Source organism: Haliotis asinina, chromosome 7 (assembly GCF_037392515.1).
Source record: "Haliotis asinina isolate JCU_RB_2024 chromosome 7, JCU_Hal_asi_v2, whole genome shotgun sequence".
Lineage (NCBI taxonomy): Eukaryota > Metazoa > Mollusca > Gastropoda > Lepetellida > Haliotidae > Haliotis > Haliotis asinina.
Genome location: NC_090286.1, coordinates 48,360,842 through 48,384,460, shown reverse-complemented (window position 1 = coordinate 48,384,460; position 23,619 = coordinate 48,360,842). Strand labels below are relative to the sequence as shown.

At 39.5% G+C, this 23,619-nt stretch overlaps 1 protein-coding gene across 2 annotated transcripts in view; it reads right to left on the bottom strand.

Moving 5' to 3' along the window:
* The window catches only part of LOC137292217 (mediator of RNA polymerase II transcription subunit 23-like), a 38,017-nt gene that overhangs the window by 5,537 nt on the left and 8,861 nt on the right, over positions 1-23,619 (bottom strand). Inside the window, exons 9-31 of one of the 2 annotated variants that reach the window (XM_067823790.1) lie at positions 21,566-21,661; positions 20,687-20,887; positions 20,270-20,356; positions 18,598-18,800; positions 18,200-18,276; positions 17,790-17,958; positions 16,972-17,114; positions 16,561-16,735; positions 15,484-15,653; positions 13,762-13,959; positions 13,025-13,091; positions 12,500-12,553; positions 12,278-12,386; positions 11,575-11,646; positions 11,070-11,180; positions 10,727-10,786; positions 9,551-9,658; positions 7,793-7,892; positions 7,124-7,222; positions 6,409-6,549; positions 5,697-5,862; positions 855-927; positions 219-427 (exon numbers count right to left, since the gene is read on the bottom strand). In XM_067823790.1, the coding sequence (XP_067679891.1) occupies positions 219-427; positions 855-927; positions 5,697-5,862; positions 6,409-6,549; positions 7,124-7,222; positions 7,793-7,892; positions 9,551-9,658; positions 10,727-10,786; positions 11,070-11,180; positions 11,575-11,646; positions 12,278-12,386; positions 12,500-12,553; positions 13,025-13,091; positions 13,762-13,959; positions 15,484-15,653; positions 16,561-16,735; positions 16,972-17,114; positions 17,790-17,958; positions 18,200-18,276; positions 18,598-18,800; positions 20,270-20,356; positions 20,687-20,887; positions 21,566-21,661 (2,888 nt within the window). Of the gene's footprint in view, positions 1-218; positions 428-854; positions 928-5,678; positions 5,863-6,408; positions 6,550-7,123; positions 7,223-7,792; positions 7,893-9,550; positions 9,659-10,726; positions 10,787-11,069; positions 11,181-11,574; positions 11,647-12,277; positions 12,387-12,499; positions 12,554-13,024; positions 13,092-13,761; positions 13,960-15,483; positions 15,654-16,560; positions 16,736-16,971; positions 17,115-17,789; positions 17,959-18,199; positions 18,277-18,597; positions 18,801-20,269; positions 20,357-20,686; positions 20,888-21,565; positions 21,662-23,619 lie in introns of both variants that reach the window. The other variant, XM_067823789.1, reaches the window with a different exon arrangement.

Below are 23,619 nucleotides of genomic sequence, written 5' to 3'. Positions count from 1 at the left end.
TCTTAACCCATCCCTTCCATCAACCTCCTACTGGCTAACCCCTCCGATCCATCAACCTCTGTCCCTCTTAACCCATCCCTTCCATCAACCTCCTACTGGCTAACCCCTCCGATCCATCAACCTCTGGCTCTTAACTTCTCCCTTCTATCCTCCTTTCCTCCTAACTGTTAACCCCTCCCTTCCAGCACTCCCTGTTTGACCCGTCATTAATGCCGTACTGTGGGAGCTGACTGAGCTGTCCGATGCCAGCATGGTGCCAGATGGCATGACAGAGTCCGAGGAGGTAGCTGCACTGCTGCTCGGCAAAGACGATATGGCTGGAGTGGAAGTTGAACATCTGGAAGGGGTACTTGTAGCTGGACTGGGTCAGCTGGGAACTGTTGAAGGCGTCCACTATGCGGTCATTCAGAACCACCCAGAACGGCTCCTGAACAACAGTGAGTGAGTGAGTGAGTGAGTGAGTGAGTTTAATGCTGCTGTCAGTGTTATTCCAACTTTGTCACTGGTCAGAATCAGGCAAACTAGTTATGGTACAAACATGAGTTCTGAAAGACATGTTCAACAGATTTCACTTTCATCTTTTATTTAAAAAAACCACTAACAAAATTAATACTACATAAATTTGTTGAGAAACCAGACTTTCCCCTATGTATCAGTATATCAAATGTGACCAAATAGCAAATTAAAGGTACAGAATACCTTACAGAATTCTAGTTGTCATCTGCGATCACTAGAATTGAATATGCAGGAATGTTTTAAAAATGGAGTGTTTGGGATTTGGGTGCCATTTTTCAAAGTTACAGTAGTTACAGATAAAACGTATAAAAGATAGACTTTGGCTACCATCAACTCACCGGTAGAGCTGTCAGTACGAGGCCAACAGCATTCATCCATGACATGATCTTGTCCCGTGGGAGTTGGAAACAGCTGCAAAACACACAAAAATAAGTCAAAATAATAACTCAAGATAGTGTCTACATACACACTTCTCATCAAGCATGTTTAGCTGTATCAGCTGTGAATCAACATCTACACAGTTACTGCTTATCAACCATTGTACTTAATACAATGATAAGGAAATGTCAGTTCATCTAAAATGTTTCCTTTCCACAACTTCTCTCTGAATACCCTAATTAGTCCTTCAGTGAGTAAAGGAGTGAGTGAGTAAGTGTGGTTTTGTGTGCTTTTAGCAATATTCCAACAATATCAGGGTTGGGATACCAGTAATGGGCTTCACACATTGTACCCATGTGGGGAAACAAACCTGGGACAAGCCAACACCTTAACCACTATGCTACCCTACTGCTCCTTAATTAGTCCTTGAGGTATATGTGTGACTGTTGTCTGCAATGTTCCAGGTATGTGACACTTGCCTGTTGTAAATGAATCATGACCAGATGGTTGATATTATGAACAATGGTCCATGTAGCTTTTACACAACCAAAATAATGCTGAATATGTCCTAACACAACAATTGTTCACAAACAATGGTTTATGTGGATTTGTGCTTTATAAATGTATGCAGATTATTGAACTGAAGATGTACAATAACTAGTGTGATGAAAACCCACACAGACACAGCTAAACATGCAAGAAATACCACACAGATGAAATATTGACTTATGATGAATTATTACACTCCTGTCACCTGCCTTAAATAAAATCAACAAAAACACACAAAATCAAAATATAAAATGAGATAATGCTTAGATGAAGGAAAGACATTCTTTCTTCATTTGTCAACCAACCTACTCTAAATTTTGTATAAGTAACTCAAAATACTTTACTAAAATGGAATTTGCTTGTATGATTAGTTCAAAAATACACATCAGAACATTTCTAAAAACTTTCATCTCGATTCATGGAACAAACCATCCATTTGGGCATTGAAAGTTCATTTGGACTATGAATATGCATGAATGCTGAAGAAAAATCCTGTACCTCTGATGTGTTCTGACAACCATCTCAACATTTTTTTATCTTACTTTTAGAATGATTTTGATACATACGTAGCAATACATGGCAGTAAATGGTGAAAATATGTTGAAAGAATTAAGGTCAGCAGGGGAAGGATAGTATATCTGACATGACACACTGAAAGTCAGAAACACAACAATTAGTATGAGCGGTTAATACGTATGGAGAGAATACGGACAATCTCTGGAACTATGTTGACAGGACCAGTAGGACAGATCAGTGACAAGTCGTCCATGGTTTCAGACAACAAGCAATATAGCATAGCATGCAGGATACAACAGAAGGGTACCTTGTGTTCAGAACGTATGACAGTCATAGGTCAAATATGTAATTGTTATGATAAAATTCATATCTTATGCTTATTCAGACTCATTCTCTAAAGCCCTCCCAAACACCCCCTCTCACCATTACGGGTTTCTCTGCAAATCTCTTATTTCAGAGAGAATGATGAGAGCTGGGCTTAGGTCCCATGGTATCATTTTGGTGGGAAAGGGGAGGCTACTCATGAGCCAGTGACTTCAAGGAATTGAAAGGGATTTAAGGAGACAATCAAAGGAGAAGGAAGATAATCAATATACATCAGGCAGGATAAGGAAAAATAATGACCATTTATAAAGTGTTAGTACCAGGAAAAAACATGTTTCACATCCCAACATTAATTCAAGTCACTGTATGGGTAATGACAGTGAAACATCCGACATTCTAATCCTGGAAGGACTGGTTGAGGAGCTCACTTGCCTATCTCAGTGATCAATATCAGTCTAGCAGCACACACGGAACCAATCACAATTTGGTCAACCTTTCTTTAACAAACATTGTCAGTTTTACACTGTTGGATGCTGCTGCAAGCAAAGTTTTATTTCTTTGTTTTATAGATTTTTGCCTTCAGAAAACCTGAAGGCAGGAGGGGAAAAAAAAGTAAAAATGAAAAAGTCAAAGTAAAGTTTACAATGGGCAAAAGCAATCTCAACAGAATTTTCTTGTAAGTTTACATTTTTGGACACTAAAAACATTAGGATTTTTTTTTGAGTGGGTAAAGTTCAGTTTTAATTTTTGATGTATTCTTGAAAAAAATATGGCCGGCAAAACTGTAAAACAAGATATAAAATAGGTGTGGCCTTATTAAATAAAAAAAACCCTTGAAAATGTGGACAAGCCTCAATGATTTCCAACACCGCTTTGAACACTACACAAGTGATTTCATCCTAGGTCAGCTTGATGAGGACAGAAAGACTCAAAATGATGCAGATCTCAGATGCTTACCACATCAGCGAAGCTAACAAATACAGGTATGTTAGTGACAAGCCTAGAATCATAAACTCCTATGGAACAACTCCCAACAGCACATCACAGTGCCACATAGTGAATGAGTGAGTTTTACGCCAATATTCCACCAATATCCCTGCAGAGGACACCAGAAATGGGCTTCACACATTGTACCCATGTGGGGAATTGACCCAGATACTCGGTGTGAAGAGTGAACACATTAACTACAAGGCTACCCCCACTGCCCCCAGTGCCTCAGATGACAATAGTGATGTCCTGACAATATCTTGGATGATGATGATTGTCTCAGGCTCCATGGTTTGCACAAACACAAAAACATCACTAATAGCACCCTTTCAGTGTTGTTAGTGACAGCTAGGGCTGCAAACATTTATGCTGATGCAGCAATATTTCTGCTGCTCCAAGTGACCTGTGGTAGAGGAAGGGCAGTAACTGTGTGCTGACTCTCCATATGACAGAAATCTTAGCTCTGTCGTATACATAGATTACAGTAGTCATTGACATTGGTGGACCATTCATCATTTCAAATCAGTTATTAAACTGTGTTGCATTAGTGGCATGCATTTAAATCTGTTACAAAAGATGACACATTTTCTACAACTCTCTAAAAACATTTTACCCATCTGTACAAGTCTCTCCTTAATCACTTACCTCCAACAATGTTCGCATTATCTCAAGCCTGTAAAATTGTGTTTTCATGGCAATGTTCCACAAAGTAATATTCAGTTTTTGTCCATTACTTCAACATGAACTCTTGACAGTTGTGTCATTGTGATCACACTATGGAACATATCAGTGGACCAAAATTTGAGAAACACATAAGTTATTCTCATTTATGTAGCAATTCTTGACAAAGAAATGTCTAAAGGGAGATAACTCTGGACCTATTTCTTCCATGACGATGCACCTCCTCCTCCTTCTTCAGCCCAGTATGTTTAGTAGACTAGCCAGAACCAGTGAGAAGCACACCATGTTAATGTATCACATGCTGGTAGACACACAGACAACACAGCGTAGTCATGGTTACATATATCATGCACAGCTAACATGGTTACAAGCCAGTTTGAAGTCCTGAAGACATTGTGAGTCAAAGATAAATATATTTCGCCTGAACAACAACAGCTGGGTATTACTCAGATTTGTTCATTCCAGGAAGGCTGGCCTTCATGTTATATGGGTACTTTTTCATCTCTGACAACCTGAATATTAAGCATCAGGAGTGCTTAAGCATCAGGAGTGCTGCCATTTTTCAAGAAATAAACAACCAACTCTGACTATGTCATCTTTAGCCCCTATATAAGTTCTATTTTAGAGATATATAGGGGCTAAGGATGACATAGTCAGAGTTGGTTGTTTATTTGTTGAAAAATGGCAGCACTCCTGATGCTATTCTATTTTAGAGATATATGCTACTTTCCTGATGTTGTGATATTCTAGTCAGTTTTACTGTCCCTGACAGGTTTATATAATTTACCACAAATTACTATGCATAACAACTAAATGTTCTCATCTCAATATGATGTGATGATAAATTGTAACTTATTCACTCTCTTTACATCTTGAACTTCTTGCAAGTTGTGAAGGAACAGAAGTAAACTTGTTACATTGTTCCAAACTTACTCATTTTTAGTGTCTATTTGCTTATTTAAATGCAACACATGTCATATTTGGGATTTCACTTTCTTAGTAAAGTACAAATTCTAGTACTTTTTTTGGTTGAGTCCCATTCGGGATTCGAACCCGCATCCTCAGAGTCAGGCACCTAATCGCAGGCACACAAAGTCAGCCGCCTAACCCACTCAGCCACTGTGACTTCCACAAAAAATAAAGTCGGACAACTGGTAGTCTAGACTGCGTACCCCTCTGATAAGTGTAAATTGGCATGGCTCCCATGGCCGAAAGCTATGATTACACAATGCCATTTAGAAAGTGGTCAAATGCAAAACATGTCATATTTGAGATTTGCTTATTTGTTTTCACATTTTATATTGAGATATCATATACTGTATTTCTAAAATTAAGTGAGAAAACCCCATTCCTCATTATTAGACCTGTTCTCAGTGAAATAAAGGTTACTTCAGCAAAGCCATGAAATTACTTATAAGTTGTAAATATTGTAATGAACAGGGTAATTTTTAAATCCAACTTCAAATAGTTAATAACATTTGCTGAAGACATATGGCCGACACTTTCTGTCTCTGAGAAGGTCAAGTCATATCACTGATCTTTGAAAATCTATGCCATTCATGAGACATGAATGTTTCATTAAAATCATTATGGTCTATGTTGATATTTCCATGTTCTATGTCATCCTTATGTTCAGACCGGCTTGTAACCATCCACTACAAGAACTTACACCTGGAGATGTAGCTAGAGTACAACATGAGACAACAACTAGATCTGCTAGATCTCACCAAAAGTCATCTTTGTACCTCTTCAGTGCCACGTCGAGCAGAGCATTGCCGACGATGGGACTACTGACAGGAAGTGCCATCAGCTCCACACACGTGGCATGAAGGGCGTGGGCAGCTGGGTTGGGGAACTCGTTGAACCGCCAGTCACAGTTTGGGAACGGGGGTGGAATCTTGCCTGATATGGCTAACAGGTGTCAAGGTTTGAAACAACAAACAACAGTCATTAATGAGTTAATTAAGATTATGTTGCTTAAAGGCATACATACTGCTGCACTCTGGTAACCAAAATAGGTGAGGTGAGGTGAGGTGAGGTGAGGTGAGGTGAGGTGAGGTGAGGTGAGGTGAGGTGCATCCTTCCTTGAGAGCTGCACAAGCAAATGAGAACTGCACACCACAATAATGTGTAGAGAGTTATTCCCCTTGTGTAGAAAGCCCTATCCCACATACCTGACAAACAGTTTGTTTGAGGAGAAATTTGACAGTTGAGAAAAAGATGTTAAAAATTAATCAAATCTGTGGTAAATCATAATGAAGCAAGTGTACTAATTACTTCCTACTTGTTTCAGAACAGTATCAGAACAGAATTAACTTTGATGCTGGACCAACTTGAATCTGGCTAGTTAGAATAGAGTGCTTTGTTGTGTATGTGGCATTGACCACTAAATACTCGAAAACAACCCTAAAATGCAACAGTGTTTCTCTCCAAATGAGATGAGGTAGAGAAGGATACTGTCGACAAGACGAGCGATGAGTCGGACATAGTAATCCTGGTCAGGGATCCAGCTGAGGTCATCATGGGGCATCTGCAGCAGACGATTGTAGTCCTCCGACAGACACCAGTTGGGCGGCCGGATTTCCTTGAAAGCCCCAGCTGAAGATGTGTAATGGTGGTGAAAGACATATATTAACAGTCTTTCATATGTGTGTTCAAAATTAATCTCATTTGCTGTCTTCCTTGCAACCATAATGCTCATTTGTAACATTTCTAACCATAATTTTGCCACATTAGGAGCCAATTTTAGATGTAGGGATTAACATATGAGGTTACCTTTGTATTATTAGAAAAGGAGGTAGTGCATTAATTACCAAAGTAAGTATGTCTGACCTCTAGCAAATGATCCCTCCTCAGATTTCTACTGTTACACAACGGAAGACAACAAGCAAGTGTTGCATCTTGCCCTTCTCATTTTACATGATGAAATAAAATAACCTGATTCTCTTATCTTGAAATTACCAGGGAATTGAAAATAATTTTGATTAATGCAAAACAATAACAGCTTTAAGGCTCTATTGGAGTTAGCTCCCCTTCACACAACCAGTAAAAGGGTATACCAGATTGGGGCTTTTCCTGTGTTTACTGCTTAAGGGGAAATGGACAACCTTAATCTTTGCCACAATAATCACACAGAGTACAACCCTGACCCTGTCCAGATCTCGCTTCTTACCTATAATTCCCTGGACGAGTTTCCTCTTGAGACTTGACTTCCCAGAGAGACGTTTCTCATAGTAGAACAGAGTGTTATACAGATACGTCACTGGTCGGTCTGAAACAAGCCATCAGTTCGTAATCTTACCTTATTTGTTGATTAACAAGACTTCAGGAAACCACAGAATTCCTCTTTATATGTCCTTAATTAGAAACTTCCCCCAAAATCCTAGGAATAAGAATTTTATTGTCAGTCAGTGCAATACAAGACTGTATTGAACCAAATGAGGACAAATATCATATTGACAAGAGTGAGTGAGTGAGTGAGTGAGTGAGTGAGTGAGTGAGTGAGTGAGTGAGTGAGTGAGTGAGTGAGTGAGTGAGTGAGTGAGTGAGTGAGTGAGTGAGTTTAGTTTTACGCCGCTTTTTTAGCAATATTCCAGCAATATCACGGCGGGGGACACCAGAAAATGGGCTTCACACATTGTACCCATATGGGGAATCGAACCCGGGTCTTCAGCGTGACGAGCGAACACTTTGACCATTAGACTACCCCACCGCCCCATATTGACAAGAACGTTAGGATACACCAAACACCTGTTACAACATGTAAGGTATTTTAGTAAGTTTGGATTCATTAGCATTGCCTGGCAACCAGGAATTCCCAGTTCAATGATACTGTCCTGACCATGGAACTTGTAGAGGCAGCCAATCTGGTCCAGGATACTCTCAAGGATCTTCTGCACTTTCTGGAACTCCAGGAGTCGGTGGATCGTCACATCAAGCACCTGCCACATATCACATGCATGGAACATCTCAATACAATCCAACTATTTGATTTGCTGGGGTAACCCAAAAAACATATCATGTGGTCTTTGTGTTTTGTTAATTACATACGACTGTCATGTCATAATTGACCTTGTTTAAAGTTTTGATACTGGGCTCAATAGTGGATGTAAGAAATATCTGATTTTGTCACACGAACATATTTCACTAAAAATAAGCCTCTATGTTTCTTGTCAAGTACTTGAATAAATTTGATGCATATGTCAATACCAATGAGGATTTTTGTTTTTGTGATGCCCTTTCAGCACTTTAAGTTCCCCCACCCCACCACTGACAAGGGTTATTCTCTCCATATACATCCAGTCACTTGTAACACGTTATATTTGGGATTACACTTCCTTAGTAAAGTACAAATTCTAGCACTTTTTTCAGTTAAGTCCCCACACCCTCAGAGTCAGGCACCTAATCACCTGCACACAAAGTCAGACGCCTAACCCACTAATCCACACTACGACTTCCACAAAAATGAAAGTCGGACAACTGATAGTCTAAACTGCGTACCTCCTGTACCCTCTGAAAACTAGCATGGCTCCTCCTAAGGAAATGTAATCCCAAATATAACATATATTACATTTGACCACTTTCTAAATGGTACTGTATAATCATCCAGTCAATTCTTGGACAAAATCCAGAGCAACTTACAAAAGCAAGTGAGGATGGAATAATGATCGCCTTCCACAATATACTCCTCACAAAAAATTAAGCAACACAAATCTTTAGCTTCATTACATTTTCACTTATTGAAATTGCAAATCATAGGAAGATGCAATAAAAGGTGAAACAAATGAACACACGATTACCAAAATGAAATAAGATGGTATTGAGCAATGATAGATTTACAAATCATCAAAAGCATGTAAACATGAAAGAGTCATACAAAATGTGGTGAATTTGATGGAGCAAAATGTTAACACCACAGTTCTAGTCAGTTGTGGACAGTGATACAGTAACACATATGATCATCATAAGCACAAATTCAAGCTTCTACACATCTTTGCATTGACCATATGAGCCTTTAAGGTTACTGTTGTGGAATGTTCTGGAATTCTCTCAGTAACTTGTGCTCAAGGTCATCCAAAGTCAGGGGATGAACATGGAGATCGTAAACACAACTTCTAATAATGCCCCAAGCATGTTTAATAGGAATAAGATCCAGTGACCTTGATCTAAACAAGATCATAAACAACTCTTTCTCTGGCATTCTCATTCATGGACGGTCATTATCATTTATAAACATGAAGTTAGGACCCACTTGTACCAGAGGCATGATTGCAGGTAGGTCTAGACTGATCAGGGTGCATGTGTGAAGAGTGGGGTACATTCATGCCACGCATTTTGAATGTAGTTTCTGAGGGGGGTTATGTTTGGGTGATGTTATCAATGCTATGTCAAGATCATGTATTCTTTGAATATTTACCTTTAACATGTGAGTAAAGTCGTTATCAAGATTGATATTACACTGAAAATACTCGTGTGCTTAATTTTTTGTGAGGAGTATAGTTGTTTGTTAATTTGGCGTAAGTCTTTCTAATGATGGTTGTTTTTATGAAACTAAATGTTTCCTTGTGGGAAGATATGAGTAGCAGTATGGTGGCATTACCGGCAGAAAGCGGAGACAGACATTGCCGAAGTAGACAGGAAGATGCTGATGGTGGATAGGGTTGTTCAGGTCCTGGATCCCTTCGTAGTAGAACTTCTCCGGGTATTTCTGAAACAAACACTCAGGGGTTTGGCAATGGTGTTTTGTTGGTTTGTTGTTAAATGTCACACTCAGCAGTATTCAAGCTACATTTCAGCAGATTGTAAATAATCAAGTCTGGACCAGACAATCCAGAGATCAGTTACATTCCCGTCACAGTAGAACGTCTTTGGGTACTTCTGAAACAAACACTCAGGGGTATTGGAATGGTGTTTTGTTTGTTTATTTGTTCTAAACCGCCTCACTCAGCGGCATTCAAAATATATGGCAGCAGACCATAAATAATCAAGTCTGGACCAGACAATCCAGTGATCAATAACAGAAACATTGATCTATGTGACTGGGATATGTGATGGGCCTGACAACCTCTTGTGACTTCCTACTACAAGCATGAGTTGCCGAAGACCAATTCTAAAATGGGAATGGTATTAAACACTATATACCTATATCATGTCCTGGCAAGTAATCAAGTGTGAGTACAACAGTTTTAAAATGAGGGTGGACTTCAACCGTAAATGACATAAATGAATGTAAATAATTAACTCACCAATCTGAAGAATGTGAGTGAGTGAGTGAGTGAGAGAGAGAGAGAGAGAGATGTTCAGTGAGTGTTTGCCCTGCCACTTATGAAGCTTGAAATATTTAAAACATATTTACTACTTTCCATTTTTTGGTCACATACAAGATGCCAGAAATGAATGGTGTCTGCATAAACACCAATTGTAGGCTATCTGTAACTGAAGACATTGGGTAATCTAAGTGTTGTGGTGACCTTGAAGATAAGGTCAAGGTCACCCAAATGAACTGGTATCTGTGTAATCCCCAATGTAGGCTGTCACCAAATTTGAAGACAATGGGTACAACAGTACATGAGATATCGTGTTAACAAGAATCTGAAAAGTGTTCAAAGTGTTGTGGTGACCTTCCAGATAAGGTCAAGGTCACTCAAATTGACTGGAGTTGGCCAATCAACATTGATTGTGGTCATCCATCCTGCATGTTTGTGTCTCACAAGGAGGGGTTACTGAATACACATTCTCCTACAACACTGACTACTAATGGAACCCAACACCTTACCTTATGGAATGCCATGTGTTTCTCATGCCAGTTAGCTTGTTGCCAATGCTCAGGTGTGTTCTGAAGAATCAATTTATCAACACACTAAATCAATACGAAAAACAAATTTCTTCGATTATGTATTGAAACAATTTGTTCAAAAGAAAATGCCTTCTCAAAATTGCTAAAAAGAGAGTATGTATGTTGTACAGTACATGGTAGTACAGTACTATAGCAATTGTCCTCAGGTTGTGATAATTAAAGTAATTGTTGATGTGGAGAGCAAATTTTGGAAAGGAATATCTAATGAATATTATCCATCATATCTGCATGCATTTGCTATATTTAGTCGACGACAACTTACATCTTTAACAAAGTCGTGGACTCTGTTCTTGAAGTCTGGCAAATGGACCAACAGCAGCTGAACAATGAGGCATCGCATTTGAGCCTCATTTGCCTCCAGGTTACGAAGGATCTGTCAGTTTAAACAAGAGACATCAGAAGATAACCCCAACATATTTGAAAGAACAAATCACCTAACAGTTACTTAAAGTCCAACTTGAATTTTTTACAAAGTTGTTTCCATGGAAACAGTGAAAAATATAAAAAATAAGGCATCACTTCCAAAATCTGTTTGATATGTCTGCCAGGTCTTCTGCAAAGATATTGAAAGGTCTTGAGTTATGCTCAGGAAATGAAGCCTAGCAATCCTTTTTGAGACTCTGCAAAATTGGGTTCATCGTCTCAAACGTTTGTCAATTAAAAGACTGCACAACACAACCACCACTCCCAAATAAAAAGTTCCAAACAACAAAAACTAACATCAAGAGCATAAACTATTAGCAGTTGCCTCCCCTACTTGGTCTTACCAGACAGAGAACAAGTCTATCTATGGTGACGATGTTGCTTCTCCAGATCATCTCATTCAAAGCCTCCATGTACTGAAACAAGACAATCACATCAGATCAACTCAAAGTCTGTGGTGTTACAAACATCAGAATGCTTTGCTGTAATTTTCACCTGAAGCAATAAATCATTCAATCTTTCCATAAAAACTTTACGGGAAAGTACTACTTTTTGACAACATAAACGCTATTTCAAGACCCGTGGTAACCATACGGACCATAACAGGCACTGGTTTTATGACTCCTTGTATCAACTGGTGGCGTTCAGATTAAATGACATATTCGAAGATTGTTGACAGTGCAAGCAATCAATCACATATCCTCATAATCGAATACAAACGATTTTGGAACTACTTGAAACACATGGAACATATCTCAGAAGTTTAATTCTTAGAGAGCTCACCTCATTTACTGAAAAGTCATGAAATATTCATCACAGTCATCACTTAATAGTGTAATTTCATCATTTTTGATCATATATGGAGTTTCAAAATAAAAAAAACCCCTGAGAATCACAGGTTTTCTCTTTATATTTTTTTGCAATAATATCCTGAACAGGAAAATCTGAAAAATGACACCAACCAATCTTTTTCGATGATTACTCACTGGTAATGAACCGGTCATCAATTGAGATTTCAACCAATTCTGACCACTCGTATCAACCCACCCTGTTTATGTTCTGGTTCCCGGAAACAGTCGTGAACTCAAACACCAGGTAATCTGCAAATGCTCGGAGATGAGCTGACAGTGCTCGTGGTCCAAGACGATCAAGGACTCTGAGGAAGAAACAGCAAAATATTAAGTTAAATAGACTGACGTCTATGCATCCTGTAAAAGTCTTCAAACTGACTGAATGTTGCAACAAATCTAGTGGAACTACTGTACTCACTTGTATGCTGTAGGTGACACTCTACTGTCCTCCAGCAAGCTCTTGAATATGATGCTGAAACAGGCATTACACGTTTCACAAATATTCTGTTTTACTTTGTATATTGACGTTTCAAAGTTGACTATATAACCGGGACACTTAAAACTGCCACACTGTACCTACTTCTGAGTGAGTGAGCAAAACATTGCTAGTCTATTAAAATAATTTGATGCAGTCCAGCTCCACTCTCCTCTGACAGACTACCCACAAGACCACAGACAAAACAAACAAGGCGACACTGTAATCACATGAACCCCACCTAATGACTATCACACTGCAAAAATCTTAAGCAACACCATCTGTCATTCTGTGGCATTGACGGACTGGTATCATGTCAACAAGGACAAACACAGTAACAGTCGGTAAAACAATAACAGTTTCCCAGAACATGTTAGTTGGTAAATGTTACCACGTTATTTGACTGAAAAAATAACCACCGTGTTTGTGCTTGAGAGTATATTATAAAATGGCTGAGTTTTGACTCACCAGAGGAACAATGGAGCGTTGCCCTGCATTGAGAAGTGAGCGATCAGATCATTTTCATTCACCATACCTGCAAGAAAATTAACACTGTAACAACTTTTACATCTGAAGATATTTTAAAAGTTTGTTCTTGGCCATATTCCAGCTTAGTGACAGCATCTGCAGCTAATCAAGGCTGGACCAGACAATCCAATGAGTCACTTCATAAGCATTGATTTTCATATTACAAATTTACATATTTCATAAAAACCAACTCATACAGTACATACAGGCGAAGACCCACTTTAATTGAGAATTTTGCTGGCATATATGAGTGTAGAGAGAGAGCAAGAAACCACTAACTAACACTGTCCAGGTCATAGCTCAAACTCAACAATAAAAATCATAGATAAGTAGGTCTCCACAGTTGGTTAATATGTTATAGAAACCCAAGGGTACGGTGACATCCCTGAGCATAATCCAGTTCCAACTCAGATCCAAATACACGATCACTGGTTATTGGTCTACCCTTGATACAAAAAACTGGTACTGGGACACCAATTCCCTAAAATCGAGTATGGACCAGACAGTCTTGTGATTGCACAGATCATTGCCATTGGGTGACAAAGATACACAATCACTGAAATTCCCAAACTTGTCCACCCAATTCACTAAATTGCCTCTAAGACATGCAGGGGTTCAGTATTAACATACTATCTCCAAATGGTTATTCATAAAGTTGACATGAAGGTAAACGTTACTCTTCCACTTCTTGTACTCTGTTTCCACACTCCTCTTGAGTTGGTTCTTGTCGTCCTTGAGAACAGGGTTCTGGTTGAAGTAGTCAGCCAAGGTGGGAGGGAAATACTGCAACGTGTGCGACGGCCATCCCAGTGGTGTGTTCTGCATGATCGACATCAGGATCTCCTTGCACCAGTTGTTGGAGTAGCTATCAAGGCCTGGCAAACAAACGTCTACACTAGACAAGAGTCATCAGAAAATGACAAATCCCCCAGCCCCGACAAATTTGAAAGAACAAATCATCTGACAGTTACTTCCAACATGATGTTTTAGGGATTAAGAAAATCATTTCCATGGAAATCATGAAAAATAAACAAGCAAAAAATCTGCAAATAGCAAAATGCATCACCTCAAGATCTGTTTGATATATCTTCCAAGTTTGTTGAAAGATAATGAACTGTTTTTAAGTAATGCTCCAGAAACAAACTGATTACGGACAATCCAGGGCTGGAAAACAAATCGTGTAACCGCAGACGGTAGAGGTGGCGAGGTGAGGTAGAATTCAACAAAGTGTTTCATATTTATTACTCCCCTAGCGAAGTGCATGGTTTATCATGCTGTAGTTTAACGCAGATACAGCCTCCCACAGTAAACTGCTTCGTCGCATCCCGTTTCTTGGTTTGCAGTTGCATTACACAGCTAACATCACCAGTGGAAATATTATGTTTATGTTTTCCGAAGGATAAAATGACTCATAGTTTGACTCAAAACTTTACAGAGACACGGTCATGTTTGCAATGTTTACATTCCCACAATGCAATCGTGGAATGTCGCTTGACCAGTCAGCTTCAGCTGAATGTACTGATCTAAACTTTTGTTGGTAGTAGAAATGAGACGGTCATTTTGCCTTGTATGGTTTAAGAGAATCACAGATGTAATGAAAATGATCTAGAGCAGATATTTAACCCGAACATAACCCTTCACCAAACTGTTCGTAAAGTTTGTCTTAACGTAGGGGGCTGACACACGTCATTTAGCCCTGTGCGAGGATTCTTAATTTAGGTCACAGATACCATTGTTTGTTTTCTGCCATAGATTAATCGAAATTAGGCTTAGAAATTATTAAATACAGCATCTTAGAAAAGAAATACAGTTCGTTCTACCACCATGTATAGTGCAATAAAGCACACTTTCGCCCTGAACTATCATATCGTGTAAGCACTCGGACACAAGCATCCTCGTGCTTTAACTATAATAGTTCAGGGTGAAAGTGTGCTTTATTACACTATACATGGTGGTAGAACGAACTGTATTTGTTAAATCAGATACTTAACTTATCTAAACTTATCAAAACCTGAAAATAACAACAACATGCATATCATGTAAATTTGTATAAACTCACTGACACTCACAAGCTACACAAAACAATGAACAACTTGGTGGGCTTCCTGGTTTGGTTAGCTAGAGACTGACACTTGCCCCTCATGTAGGATTATGTGCTAAGTTAGTTATCAAGGTTAATTTCAGAGGAAATGTTTCCTCATGTGACTTTAGTTAACCTGACTCTAATAGTGCTAATTAATGCAGAAATTAGTTGGGACCAAAGAATAGTGTTTACTTATCAGGTCTGATTAGTTGAGCGGTCTTTTCTTAGGCAGTTTCCAAACTATATATATGAAATCAGTGACTTAAATCTAGTATAAGCACTATGAACAGTATTTCAGATCTGGCTGGTGACTCACCTGTGATGTGTACAGATCTGGCCAGTGTCAGCACAAGAGCTCGGTTGAGTTCCTCCGACTCACCAGCCAGGAAGGAATTACTCTTTGACTCATTGGAGATACGAGACAACTGGGGCTGAACCTCGTAGCTGCCAAGGCTGATGATCAGGCGTAATGCTGTACTTTCAACACTGGAAATACACAGAGATATGACTGCATATAAATACTGCTACATATTGGACTGGGTAATTGCATCTTTCTGTCCCTATCTAAATCAACTGATCTTAGTGATACTACAATAGTTGTATGATCACCTTGGTTGCTCCATTTTGGCAAAACACTGTTATGACTGGATGTCCTCAGAAGTTTGAGTGGTGGTAGCAAGAACTTGACAGCATTTTTTAAGGAGATGGGTTACTCCATATTACTAATCTATCTTCACCTTCAGAGAACATAGTTTTCCTCAGATTTAGCACTATGACAGATACCCCACCATCCCTTCCTCTACCAGAGGTGCAGCTATCCCGTACCTCACCTTCTACCAGCGTTGAAACTACCTCATCTTCATGGCTAACTAACCCTTACCTGAGTTGGAGCTACTCCATCACCCTTCCCCTACAAAAGACTAGAAGACCCCCTCTACCAGAGGCACAGCTACCCTTCAACACCCTCAAACGAGGTGTAGCCACTTTCCCATACCAGAGGTGCACCTACCCTTCCCACACCAGAGGTGCAACTACCAAACTCTCCACCCTTCCTACACCACAGATGCACCTACCCCAAACCACCCTTCCCACACCAGAGGTGCAACTACCCAATGCCACTCTTATCACACTACACTCTTATCATACTACTCCACCGCTAACTGAGGCACTGCCACTCCACCCGTCTGTTCCCCTACCTGGGGTGCATCTACCCCACCTACCTCTACTCTTCCTCAGGTGGAGCTACCCTATCTCCACCACTAGCAAACTCACTGTTCCCCTTCCAGGGGTGTAACTATAACCACCTACCTCCACCCCTATCTGAAGTGCACCTATCACCTCTACCTTCCCTCCCTACCAGAGGCACTGCTACCATTCCCAATCATTCCCCTACCACAGGTGCAGCTGATTCTGGTTAGTCTGCTGGATGGTAGCCAGTGTGTGGAGATGTCCCAGGAGCTGGATACGGTAGTGGATCTGGGTGTGGTGCAGTCGATAGCTGAACATCTCCAGCAAGGTGTGTAGAATGCCCAGAGCATGGCTGTTGAACACAGTTGGCAGAAGCTGGCCTGGAAGGACAAACACCGTGCTTAGTTAAAAGCCACCTCAAACAGTGTTTGCTATAATTGGAAGAAACCCTGAAATTATCAGATGGTGTTACCACCTACATGAAACTGATAGCTGAGCTGCAACAATTTGGTTCGGTTCATCGAAAATCAAATCTGACAGCTTAGTTTCTTCATTATTTCCTTGATGTGGGAACAAGAAACTGAAAATCATCATCAGGAGCTAATTGCTGACTTACTGATGAAACCCTTGATGCCGAGTGACTCGATCTCCATGTACACCAGCAGTCTGCTGTACGTCTCCACCAGGGCTGGAGCTAGGGAGATGTTGTTCTTGTTCTTGGCCAGCCGAATCACTCGGGTCACAATACTGTGGATCAGGCTGAAAACAAGTGTCTACATTGAAACCATGACACTAAACTCTTGAATCTATTTTGACAAGTGATCTATGCCTTTGACCGATGGTGTTTCCATGTCATTTTTTGCAAGCCTTAAGATCATAGAATGTACAGATAGTGAAAACCAGAGCTTAAACACCTGGTAAATTGGTTTTGCTCTAACCACCAGATAGGATATAAAACATGACAATATCTGAACTGTGTAAATATTGCTTTCTGAAGAAGTACTTAAACTTAAATTACACAGTCTGTAGAAAGAGGCTGTAGAAAAAACCTATAGAGTTTTGGATTTTAATGTTAATTAACAGCATGTTCTTGTGAGTGAGTGAGTTTAGTTTTATGCTGCTTTTAGCACTATTCCAGCAATATCACCGCGGTGGGACATCAGACTTGGGTTCACACACTGCATGTGTTTACAGAGTTGGAGGAGTGGCTCAGTATTTGTGTCATGTAACTTCATGGGCACATGTACTCTGCTGAGTACAATTCATGACCTCATCTTTCAGAGCCAAGAGAGTTAACTGACTAACATAACTAGGCAGAGTTGTCGTTGGATGTTGAGATGCACTGACCATGAGTGATCACTATTTTTGGTCTCCCTGGCAGTGAATGTTCAGATACAACAACATTGTTATGTGACTGAGGGTGGCTGAACTCACCTCATTTTCGCATGCACTGTAAGTGAGTCAAGCAGACTCATGGAAAGAGGCTGCGTGGGAGCGGATGCCACGATGTTACCAGGCAACAGTGTAGTGTTCTTGCTGTTCCCGTACACACTCTCCAACAGCTTGCCCATGGGGAGGCTGAAGAACTCTGTGTTGGTACTGTCTGCAAGGAAGAAGAAACACGGAACTTATACAAGTTCTTCAATACAAGTCAATCAATGAATTTGAGAGCTGGGTTTGAATTGAGACTTTGTAGTTCAGTAACCTCACTATCTATGTCCCAACTTGATGAAGGGCAATGTCAGAACATTTACCATGGTGTAGAACCTATGACCAGGTGAATGGTCCTGTAAAACATGGGTAGACGATGGCATTCTCAGTCAGTTTGAGATTTGGGTACTTACAAGCATTGCACAGAAGGGCTATTTTGTAGTCATTCAGTGTAAGATTATTGTTGTTGTTGAAAGTCTGTTTCAAGAATCTGGAAAACAAAAAAATGAGTTTCCACATATATGACTAAACGACATGTTCTGAGTTGATTTATTCAAAATGGATACTCAGTCTATAGGGTATTGGCATGATTTAGTCAAGATAACATTATGTTCTCAGACTATAAGGAGTTGGTACGACTTACTTAAGATGTGTTGTCAGATCATGAGGTGTCAGTACCTCTTACTCAAGAAGTGTTGTCAGATCATGATGTGTCAGTACCACTTACTCAAGATGTGTTGTCAGATTATGAGGTGTCAGTACCACTTACTCAAGATGTGTTGTCACAGCATGAGGTGTCAGTACCACTTACTCAAGATGTGTTCTCAGGCCATAGGGTATAGGTCTCTGCAGCCTCTGCTTGTCACTCTCAGCCTTCTTGTTGAGGTGTATCCAGATGCAGGTGCTAGCCAGGGCATGTGTTGACCGGGGCTTGGTCACATCGGGCATGGGGATCAACTGGTCATCCGAATACAGCAAATCATACAGCTTCATCACCGGCAGAAAGTCAGCCAGCTAAACGCAGAAAGAAATGCAGGCATTTCACCCTTCATGGCTACATCAGGCCCTGATTTCTCGAAACAAACTTAAGTCTGAGTTTTTACTTAACTCCGAGTTTTTACTCAAATTTGAGAAAACACATTTCACAGAATGAACTGAAATTCACATAAAACTCATATTATAGGGGACAATATGAGTTTGGTGGATAGATTACTTAAGTTGTTTAGTCTTTCATATTGAAAAAATCAAGTTGAGTTAAAAATTCAGTGGTTTCAAATTGTGAAACTCAGTTTGAGACTTGAGTAAAAACTTATGTTTTTTCCAAGAAAAAAGGGCTAGGGCTTCTAAGCATCGCCTGGGTACATTTGGGACAAATCAGTAATTTTCAAACATCCCATTTCTTAGGATCAGAGGTATTAACAGTGAATTTCAATGTGATAATACATTGCAACAAAACCGTTCATGGGTCCTGTTATCAGTAAAATACAGGTCACCTCAGTGAGGTCATAAACATAGTTATATATTAAAGGTCATCTCATTCTAAACTGGGAACTGAACTGGGAACTGCAGATCTAGATAAAATTCCTGTAAACACTTTAAAAACACACTTGAACATTTGAAATACTGAAAGAAAGCAAAACAATGTTAGAATGTTTATTTAGAATGATCAGAAAAATCTTTCTGAATATAGCAAGCCCTTTTTGCATAAAATAAAAAGTTTATGTTAGCACAACAAAAAAGACACAAAAGATACTCTCATTCCTTGAGATTTCTTTCCCATCTGGGAAAAATCAAACAAAAATGATTCTGTGACAGTCTGAACCAGTAGAACATAAACACAACTAATTTCAACATTGTGTTTGTTTTCTTGCTCACCAATCCCCTGCTGGAAACACTCTGTAACATATACATAACGCATCAACTTCATATTTGGGAGGATAACACACCAAAATTGGCCGAATCGTCCACTTTGAGATACAAGCACCAAAATTGGCATGATTGCTCTCCATAGCCTCCCTTTTAGATAATAATGTTAGCCAATCAAAATCTAAGATGGCCATCCCTGGTTATAGATACATAATATCATTTTCTTTTGACTATCATAATTGGCAGATTGTTTTCACCAAGGTATCTAATACCACTTAGTTTAGCTTGCTTGCAGAACAATGTATTAATGAAAAAAGACAAATAATACATTATATTGGTGGGTATATCTGAATATGGTAATATAAAGGTAAAGTGTTGTTATTTTTGTCTATATTTAACATTTGTGGTGCCTAAAGTTTTAAATATTAAAGGATCTGCACATGAGTAACTCTTCTCATCTACATACCATCTGAAATATATCTGGATACCTTAGAAAGCTGCAATGCTGAGAATACTGACTTTAAACAGAACACAGTATGTAGGAAGAAAACACCTAGAATCCTGACCATAACCACAGCACTCTGCACATCACAACATAATCCAGCTTTTGAGCTTACAGGGTTCTTCTGTATGCTTCCTGAGATGAACTGTAGCAGAACCCACATCAGGTGGTCCCGCCCCTTCTTCAGGTTCTTTCCTTTCAGCTGGAACAGGAAAGAAGGGACAAAGTTCTCACAAGACCATACTTCAACAAGGTGACATGTCTACAGTGTGTCTGACTTGACGTTGGACACACTAACCAAATATTACACATTAATAACTATCTTTGAGCCTGATGTCATGGATGAAAAAATCAGCTGTGGAAACACTTGCACTGTTGGTAAGAAAAGTAAGGTTAGGTAACTCTGATCTGTGACCCAGTTTTATGGAGAAGGCCTTCCTTTGGCAGAGAAGTCTGTTAGGGGTCTGAGTTAGTAGATCAAAGAGGGAGGGAATATCCATGAAATACCAGAAACAATGTGCAATTTACATACCTTTTCATACAAGGACATGACCATGTGAGGAAAGCTTGCAAACTGGAACAACACAAAGTATATCAACTGACTAGAAAGGTGCTGCCACAGCAACTGACTCAACCCAGCATCATCGTTGACACCCTCAGATTCAGATCTCTCCATTGCCACAACAACCAGGTCTACAAGTTGGTCCTCAAGAACTTCACAGCGCTGTTTGGCCTGATACAGAACATTGAACGATTTGAATGAATTCTTAGTAAGTCTTACAAGTCTTGCATTATGCCTTTACACACGTGAATAATTTATGAAACATGCCTGTGTCTTAAACCTGTCATTAGCAACAGAACTACATGCAAAAAGAGAAGAAAAAACTCTATTTGCATAGTCAGTGTTGGCTCAGGAGAGGGTTTTGAAGGGTTTTGACTCATCAAATTCAGTGAAGACCTCCTCTATTTTACATCTGCCCATCTATTTAACATTGGAGGGGGTCCAGAAACATTATTTTCATCAATTTGGACCCACTCAAACTTTCACCCAAATCTAACACTGCATAGTGATTAATAGGATAGGTTTTATGAAGCCTTAAGTAATATTTCAGTTTTATTAGTGTGGCTCCACACATTATACCTACGTCAGTTAATCAAACCAAGACCTCTGATGCAGTGCAAAGAGTTTCCAATCAAGTAGTGTCAAAGTAGACTACATAAATGGAATTCCTGAGAGTGGAAAATGTTCAAAGACTGCATCAATTTTGGCTTCACTCCCACATTCCGCTGAGATACCTACACCAAAATGTCACATTCATTGCAATAAAGAAGGTTTAAGTCAGAAAGAATGTTTTACTTAAATATATGTACATGCCCAAATACATGTATATGCTACAAAACTGCTGCGTACCTGCTTGTTCAGCCCCAGCATGTTGCACACCATCTCACGGGAATAGGGCTGCTCTAGGACGTATCTCAACAAGTTAGTCTGGGGGTCCTGAATCGCCTGCCGAGATAACATGGATGTCACACAGCCAATGTTCTGGTTCCACTACACTGTATCAGTATCACATGCTGCCCGAGCGAGGACCGTATGGAAACAACTCAAACAGACAGAGGCCTGTGACAGCTGTGATTGGATGAAATAGTGTAAGATGTGTATGTGTTTTAAAAGCACATCCACCCTGTTATTAAATCTGACCACAATTTTAAGTATTTAGTGCTGTCATTTTTATCTTATGCTTATCTGTGTACATATATTTTGAAGTAGGTGACATTTGGTGCGGAGCTGGGGGTTTATGTGTTCCGCTTCCTGTGCTTGGCAAATGTGCCGGACAAGTTGGCCACAACTTGTGTTTTATTGTAGCTTAGAGGCCAGACTGTGCCCATGTGTACATGGAATGGCTGTTGATAGGCTGGATATTTTTTTTAAAAATATAAGGTTACTATAGAAGTCTATGGGAAAACATTTGGTATTGTGTAACCTGTAGGGTTCGAGCACATTTCAGTAAGTCATACTTTACATGCCTTCCTGTGTTTATTTCACCATGGAAACAAGTCACTATTAATGTGGAGGCAAATTTAAAGGTGATGGGAGTAAAGATAGGGTTGTTTTGAGTGGAATAGATTGTTCTAGTGTTGTGAATATGAACGTTGCTTCGTTTTGAGGCCCAACAGTGGTAATAGACCCCTATGGTGAGTTCTACCCTTGATTAATGGTTACCTGCTTCTGAATTTGTTGGAATTGATGAATTTGACAACAAAGTAAGCCAAAATCAACACTATTATAACAATGTGAGTGTCTGAGGTAATCCCCTGAGGGTCAAATTAAAGTTAAATGATAAGAAAATCATGAAATATGTTCACTGGACAGCTGAAGATGTCACAAACCCTTGTTTTAAATGTAAACACTGAAGCATATGGTCAATTCTTTCTGCCTGACCCCTTTTGCATGTGAATCAACTTAATTTTCTTTACTTTTTTTTAAAAAAATCCCCCTTTTTAACACATATGACTTTCAAAATTATTTTTTGTTTTATCTACAACTGTCTCATTGCTGTTTTGGATTTTATGATTTGACATTTAATGTAATAACAACATTATTTTCAGCTTGCAGAATGCCTGTTGATGAATGGGGAGGTGTGTATGCACACATACAGCAGAAACAGAAGCCTTCACATCCAATGTGGTATTTTGACAAGCCGGTCTGAAGTCTGTTGTTGACTGCGTCTAATCAAGCACACACCCTTTTCTTCGATATGCCTTACCACCTTGTAGCAGTTGCAGTACTTGGATATATAGGTACATACAGTACATTTAAGTACCCCAGTCCAGTTAAAACACCACAATGTCTGACTGGTAACTTCCACCACTCGGTCATCGTCATCCATTAGAGGTTTCTGACCATGCTCTCTTAATGCCTCACTGTGCAGTATTTCTTTTTGCCAGACATGAATTAAGGGCTGTACATGAACCCAAGAAGTTGATTAGATGTAAATAATAACAACTGACCCTTGTAGAGTGGGTCTGACCACAAATTTTATTGACATGAGAGTGTGTGATGTCTTTAAATTATCTCCCTTGTTTACCCATAGACAATATGTCTTCTTGTCACCCAGTAACCCATAAATTATTGCAGAGAAACACTGTTTTTAGCTGATACTGTCAAATACTGTTAACTCTGAATACAAATATTCAGTTTTGGGCAGTTTAACCAATCAATTTCCAAAATTATGAGGATATTTTCACTTTGTACCCTGTAAACTGGCTTATACATGAAACTGTCAAGTCTAACAACCTCAAAACAATACACAGTAGATAGTTTTGATTTCCTGGAAGTTTTTAAAGTCTTAGCTTGATGAATCAATAGATTCAAGCATAAGTTCCTATCATGCTGTGGTCTAAAAGTGACTTCATCTGTTTAAGGGGTCATTTGCCTTGATCGACGAACAGGCGACAGGGTAC